Here is a 7597-nt window from a genome sequence, read left to right as displayed (position 1 = left end):
CACTTGAGCATTCAAAGACTCTTTAATACATTATTAAATAGTCATAACATTCATAGGTTATTTTGAGTACTATAAATACTGTATTATGTAAACCTAATTTGTATTCAGTTCTTCTGTCTTCTAATAAAATACTATTCTCCTTCTGCCCGTGGATTAACCAACACAACATTGGTGAACCACGTAAATCTGTGTTTCGATTGTTTATTTGTTCTTTTATTTATCTTTCGTTAAATTCCGCACAACAACATGGATGAGAGATCAAAATATTGTTATTTTATATTAGACTCGACGAAAAGGGAGAAAACATGAATCTTCATCACTCATCACTTTTTACAAGTCTAGCTCCAGTCACAGTGAATGTAATAGAAAACAGACTTATCTTGGCAGCATCGATACTCACTGGCTCCTCTTTCCCCTTCTAGAACTTAAGCTACTAATTCCCACTTCGTCAATTGAAACATCAACTATTCATGAAAACTTCAACCATTCAAAAGCAATACTGTCGGCCTAATTCAATAGCATTACACAATTGTGACATCCTTGCCCTAGCAGACAAAGATCTAGAGACCTAATCCTTTTTTATTACCAACCAAGTTATTGCCATTTTTGTCAATTGAATTCTAGGCTAGTGTTCAGAGAGAGCACAAACAAATGGAAAGAAAGATATCAATCAAAGAAAAGTTTTGCCTCTAGGAAGCAAAAACAGAAAAAGTAAACAGAATATCTTCTATAACAGCTGACTGAATAATTAAACAGGCTTCAATTATTATTATCCTCAAATCGTATAATCTAATTCAAGTTTGACCCACATGTTCACAATTCTAAACCAAACCATTCTAGTTTACAAAACTTTGGGTCATTAACATAAGACTGTATCCGTTCATTCAAAAACTAAAACTGCCACACATCAATGTAATGATTGTTTATGAGTGCACCGTGCCAATATTATAAGCAACAAAAGTCCATCATCGAAAATCGCCAGCCATATATTACCTTAAATTCGATTAATCAAACATGTTTGGAAGAGGTCTCACAGCCATAAATGCATCCACCATCTGAAAGAAGAAAGCAAAGAACTTGAGTAATGCCAATGTCATTAATTTGAAATTAGAGAATAATCAAATCAGACAGGGTAACCATTAATTTGATGAGGGCATGAAGGAAGCTTACTTGATCAGTTACAGCAGACCGTGCCAAACGATGTCTTTCTACTATTTCAGTCAAGACCTCAGCCAGGCGCTTCTTTACCTCTCCTGTTAACATGCGTCCTGCAGCATATTCCTAAATAAACAACAAGTGTTAGATAACCATTAAGCGTACAGATTATACGGATATCAAAATTAGGAAGGAACAGTAATTATCCTCATTAAAATAAGCTGAACTCCAAAAGAAACCGTACCTTTTTTATGTGCTCAAGCTCGACATCATCATCCAGGAAAAAATTTAAATATTTGATAGGTATATCTACCTGAAGGAAGACCAGAGAGAATGAATCTTTATCAACGTCGAATCATCCTATCCAATAGGCCATGAGGGACCAAACATTTACGGAAAAATCGAAAGGAAAAAGAAGAGAAAAGAAAAAGTTGACCATATGAACTAACATTTCGACAACTAAGTCACCTTTCCAAGAAAGAAAAAGAATGAATTTATTTCTTTACTAACTTCTTATTAGTGTCTTATGAACGCTAAGATATCACCAACACCAAGTAGTGCTCTGATCAGTTCCCAAATATCTGATGATACAGCGAAGAAAAACTGGGAATAACAAAATCATGATTATAATTTCTGTTTCTTTCTTAACTTTTTATTAGTGTCTTATGAACGCTATGATATCACCAATTAATACACTGATCAGTTCCCAAATATCTGATGATACATAGAAGAAGAATTGAGAATAACAAATTCATGATTATAATTTATGTGAAGAGTTATTTAGGCACAAACGTAAGATATGCAAAGCTACTAGACAATTGGCAAGTGAATTACACCATTCCTCATCATACTTAGCACAAAGGGGTTTACTACCTCAAGATTTGCTCCATATTTTCTGTGCTTCTCTAAAGAATCCTGTCCCCCAGAGAAAGCATACTTGTTTATCTGAAGCAATCAAACAAACTTAATATTAGTAAGATGAAAAAAAAAGAGCAAACACCTAAAATATGTGCCATTTATCAGGTTGATCTAGCGTAGCATTTTTCCCAAAGCGACCAAATTAATGAAAAGCTAGAGAACTATTTTTATTTTTTAGTCAAGCCAAGCCTTCAGGAACGAACTTAGGTAAACACTGCCCTATTTGTTAGCACAAGTAAACTAGGGCTAGTATTGCCTAATAGAAAATCATTGCATGCCCCATCCACATAGTTTTAAGGTTTCTAACTATATTCATTTCTATGATTTAAGTGGTGTTGAGCTCATGCTTTATTTTAGTTGAATCAAATGACCTATTGACTGGAATATGACCAGACAAGACCAACTTTGTAATCAATAAAAAATACAGACTTAGATAAACAATAGAGCTAGATATTACTTCAAAGTAGAACGAAGACATTCAACTGTAAGTCTGTTGCACAAAAAGAGAACGAATATAAATCAACTAATCAAGAGATGCACTGAATATGCAGGACTGTAGGACTATACAAGAGAGCAGGCTATATACATATGTTATTCTAGGAATTTCACATAAAGGAACTTTGCACGAACTCACACACCAGGTATTTAATTATGTTAGAATGTTAAGACATGTTACACAAATGCCATCCTGCTAAAGAGAATGAAATGTAGCTATTTCTAATTTCTAATACAGCTAAAACATAATGCCATCGCAATATCCTCTGCAGATGTATAAGGATCATAAACTGGCATATCAGGAGTCTCACTAGCATTCAGCAGATAAAACACCAATGAAAATTTAATTCCTGCATTTTCCTATGAGGTAATTTATACATTAAGGTTTTCTTCAGTATACAGAGCCAACTCCCCAGCTTTTGCATCAAAACTAAATAGTTCATCATTCAAAAATATCTAGTTCCCGCAGACTTCCATATCTGAATGGCCCACCTATCATGATGACGGGTACAGTAACAAAAATTTAGTTTTCTACTCTTTCTCTGTAGTTACTGGAAACCAATATATTCAAATAACAAATCCTCCTTGGCGATGGCACAATGAGTTATTACTTCATTTAATAATGTGCTTACAATGAGAAACCAATATTTTGCAACCATTATTAGCTCTAAGGAATTTTTGAGTTATCTGACAGCCTAATCAGTTGAGGTCCTGTTGGCCTTCAATCCAACATAAAAGTGTGGCAAGTATAAAAACAAGATGCCTGATAATAGTCTGGCTACTCTGATAGACAATTTCCTCTTTTTTTCATTATACTCGCAAGAACCTGAAGATATATACAGATTATGTTATGCATGTGTGCTACAGAGAAGAGTTTGCCTGTGTCTCCTATCCAGGTCCATACCTTGTTCTTGATTTCCTTAGCTGAATCAGTCACATATATTGCAGAATTTGGATCACTGGCTGACATTTTTCCTGTCTCCCCCTGTATGTACCAACATTCAATGATTGAAATGATCAGTTTTGTTAGTGAAAGAACTAAAGCATAAGCCATATTATCATAGTGAGCACAAATGAAGCCGCTAAAGGAACATTATTCCAGAAATCACCATGCTGCACAAAATCTGGAAATTACACTATTACAAATACCAAAATATTAATCGCAAACTTCAATTTTGCTTGACAATGGTAATGGCTTTAGCTAAATCCCTTCCTGTCTCCTGTAGTTTGAAATCATGTGAAATTTCCTTTCCTCTACAGTTTCACAAATACTTAGTTTTTTTTCTACTTGCTCCTCTGCATACTATAATCATTCTTCCTCAGCTAATTTCATCAATCTTCACAGGAAGCTCCTTTCAACTTCTAAGACAATCTAAACCCCTAGCCCACCAAAGTTTTACTGAGTAGATAATTTTGAACCATCCTATATCAGTTATACCACTCCATAAGAAAGGAGCAATTTTAAGGTAGGTTAAGGTTTTAATAAAACTGTTAATTTACCACCTAAATTGGTTGTGATTTCTCCAATTTTTGATAGGTCAGGGGCAAATGTTACCAAATAATAGGTCAGGAGGCAAAGGCCAATATTTTGGATAGGTCAAGGGATCAATAGTGCTTTACGCCTGTTATTTTCCCAACATGAAGATATGGCATAAGTATGATATCTGAAGTAAAACCAAAACTGAGCAAATGGTAATCCCAAATTTAATTATCTATATTTTTCTTAACTGAACCTTTGCAAATTTAATTGATAGATAAAATAAATAAAAAAGAATACAGAAAAAAGGTACTAATAGATATAATAACAATTATGGATATTTACATATGAACTGGCACACTATCACAAGTGCTTCTACACCCATACAGTACACTACCTGCAGTGCAGGGAAGAATGTGGATTCAATCAACGCAGGTTTATGATATCCTAACCGTGGAGCAACATCTCGTGTCATTCTGAAATACGGGTCCTGAAAAATAAAAAAAAGTAAAGACAAATAGAAAGAATTACTTAAAGGATATAGTTCAATATCAAGATAATTAAGCTATGGAGAAGGAACAAATGTTAAGAAATCTAATAGAAACCTAGTTGGTGTCTCACAATAATTTATACTCCAGGAAGGTGATCGTAACATAATGCACAAACAATCACATGTCCAACTAGATAAAACTCAAGTGTCAAGAGGGCTTCTACCTGGTCAATTGCACATGGAATTAAGCAACGGAGGTCATTTCTCCCAGAGAACAGGTGTGGGAATGAACTGGGAAAAGATGGAACTGCCTGCATCACATAACTAGGATTTAGATTCTGTGCTCAGAAATCAAATCAATCATCATTGGGATGCTAATATAGTCAAGAGAGCATGTAATTGGTCTCCCATTTTATCCTTTCAAAACTATGTTCTTCACACTTATTTTTTAGTTAATTTGCATCTGATAAAACCTGCATTAGAATCTCCACAATGGCCCAAGTAATAACCACTGTGGCTTTTCATTTCAGTTTGTAAGGCATACCTTATCAACTAGAAAGATTTAAATGCCAAAAGTTAACAGTTTGAATTAATGAGTCAAGAATATTAAAGGAGAGGAGTTCTTTCATAGGCTCAATACTAAAAGACAAGTGACTGGTATACCAAGGACAAAATATGAAATACCTGATTCAGAAGAATAAGAAAGATTCGATAACATAAGCTAAACAAATAAATACCACAAAGACATGTTGGTGCAAAAAAAAAAAAAAAAAAAAAAAAAAAACACATCCCACTATCCTAGCATCCATGTGCAGACATTAATTAACGTCGGTTCAGAGCAGAATAAACTAACCTGCACAGCTGGAAAGCTCACTTTGCCAATATGATCTTCACCACTAAAACCAAAAATACCTACAACCTGTGCATTACAGCAAAACTCTAAGATGATTGAAGGAAACAATAATCAGAAAGAAGAGGAATTCAAAAGTTTTCAAAATAACTTATTGATGTGTGTCCATGAATGTGGTAAAGATAAGTAAAGGAAATAACCACCTTATTATATGTGACACACTTTTGAACCTTCACCATGTTGTTGTAGAAGGAACTACACAAATTAATTTACATATAATTAATATTACCAAAAAACTATAGAACAGGGCACATAATGAGGTTTCTAAAAGAGGCACTGCACGAATGATGTTGCAGATAATCAATAGACAGCATAATAATACAAGTATGGTAAAATTTGTGAAATAAAGTCTTCACTAAATATCCAATTAAAAGCACAACAATAGAAGTATTATGAAATAAACTTTAACATCCATTGTAAAGTCAGCACACAAAAAGAACTCACAGAAGCCAGACATTAGATCAAAATCGCCATCCATTAGTACATTCTACACATTGCTAAAACCAGCTACATAAATAAAGAAACTAACAAAATTGCAAGTGCAACATTTTGAGAAAGCAACAGCATGCCAGCTCAGCAAGTAGTTGACATAAACTTCAAATCATAAATATTTTGATCGAACAGGCACACAGTTTTGAAAAGTCAATGCAACTTTACAAGCAAACGTGAGCAACGTATAGTGAGACATTCAATTACAACTACCCACTAGAAAATCTAAGCAAAAGTAATTTAGTAAACATGCAATTAAACATCAGAAAAAGAATAGCAGGGAAAATATCATCCTAGCAGAATTCAAATATGTAAAATTTTGTCAGTATAATATGCCTAAACCAGAACTGTTATATTATATGCTCAACAAAAAAGCAGATGATAGTTCATATATGAAGGCTTTTGAAGCATCACTTCTAATAATCCATTGGAATCACAAATTCTATAAATGACCCGAAATTCAAGCTCAATATTTACACCCTTCAAAGTAAATTTAGCATAATTACAACCCATATATTCCCCCAAAACTGAAATCATTACTCTGGCATTACACACAGCTTGAACACAATCTACCAATAGCAATAACCTAAGTAAAATGCATAAAAAGATACATCTTTTATTAATTAAGTAAAATCCAATATATAATTGGAAGAATATGGTTCTTATATTGATGCTAACTAGTTACTTACCCTCCAACATACTCAAAATCCTGGAAAATGAAAGTTCTTGTGACGTCAAAACCACAAGCAATAATATCTCTAGCATTTTCACGGGCCAGTCTTTTAGCCTCTTCCACAGAGAGATCCTTCCACATACACTTCTCATCATCAGTGAGCTGTATAACAAGCGGAACCTTAAATACCTCCTGCAAATATCTGCAATCGGAGAGCTCACAGAACTTGATTTCAGCATTTCAATGAATTACAGGTACAAAAACTTTAACAATTACAGAATTAGCTGATTCAGTGCTTGATAATTTACTTGGTGAACAAAAAGGGGATAAGATGGCCCAAATGCAAAGATTCAGAGGAAGGTCCTCTGCCAGTGTATAGATAGAACTTCTTCCCTTTCTCATAAGCATCCAATATTTCATTGAAGTCCCTATGGGCAAAGAAGACGCCGCGGCGTACAAAGACGTGAGGAGGCCGGCCGGTGAGGCGGTGGACACGGTCGATCAAGGGCTCATCCAGCCTCTGGCATCCGAATTTGTCGATGAGCTTGTCGTAATCTATCTTTCCGCCGTCCTTGGCCGACACCTCCCATGGATTCACGACCTGCTCTAGCTCTTGCTCTTGCTCTTGCTCTTGCTCTCCCATAACTTGCAGAAAGAGAGGCTTATTCAATATCAGTGAGAAGACATGAATGATGCGAAATGTAGTCGTTTTTGCATTTCAGGTCAGGGTTTGCTTTAGTGTTTGGATAATATCCAAATAGCCTCAAACGTTTTGGGAAGTCATAATTTAGTCTCATCGTATAAAAATAATATCATTTTAATCTTAACATTTATGAAGTTTTATAATTATTACCCAGTCAGAATTGCATTAAATTAAATATAAATATGTTTGTGGTGTCAAGTTCTCAACAGTTGTTATCTAAAACTTTAACGGGTGGTTTGGTATTCTATTGAAATAGGGATAGAGATAAAAGTTGTGATAGGGATAAG

General features: G+C 34.5%; 1 protein-coding gene across 1 annotated transcript; it reads right to left on the bottom strand.

Annotated features, from left to right (window-relative positions):
- Positions 1-741: 741 nt before the first annotated feature.
- LOC136223561 (tryptophan--tRNA ligase, cytoplasmic) lies at positions 742-7317 on the bottom strand. The gene is made up of 11 exons (XM_066011644.1): positions 6916-7317; positions 6624-6809; positions 5589-5640; positions 5389-5454; positions 4760-4846; positions 4443-4535; positions 3473-3553; positions 2029-2100; positions 1400-1468; positions 1171-1281; positions 742-1055 (listed from the first exon to the last, which is right to left on the bottom strand). Exons 1-11 carry the CDS (start codon positions 7248-7250, stop codon positions 1005-1007), a joined length of 1203 nt encoding a protein of 400 aa, XP_065867716.1. The 5' UTR covers positions 7251-7317; the 3' UTR covers positions 742-1004.
- Positions 7318-7597: the final 280 nt, after the last annotated feature.

Source organism: Euphorbia lathyris, chromosome 3 (genome assembly GCF_963576675.1).
Source record: "Euphorbia lathyris chromosome 3, ddEupLath1.1, whole genome shotgun sequence".
NCBI lineage: Eukaryota > Viridiplantae > Streptophyta > Magnoliopsida > Malpighiales > Euphorbiaceae > Euphorbia > Euphorbia lathyris.
Note: the sequence above shows the minus strand (reverse complement) of the source record. Positions and strands in the feature narration are given on the sequence as shown.

Coding starts and splice junctions, on each gene's coding strand:
- LOC136223561 (XM_066011644.1), bottom strand. CDS start 7,250: ATGGGAGAGCAAGAGCAAGAGCAAGAGCAAGAGCTAGAGCAGGTCGTG. Junction 4,847..5,388: donor TGAGCTTTCCAGCTGTGCAG/GTTAGTTTATTC, acceptor TATGTGATGCAG/GCAGTTCCATCTTTTCCCAG. Junction 3,554..4,442: donor CATTCTTCCCTGCACTGCAG/GTAGTGTACTGT, acceptor TGGTACATACAG/GGGGAGACAGGAAAAATGTC.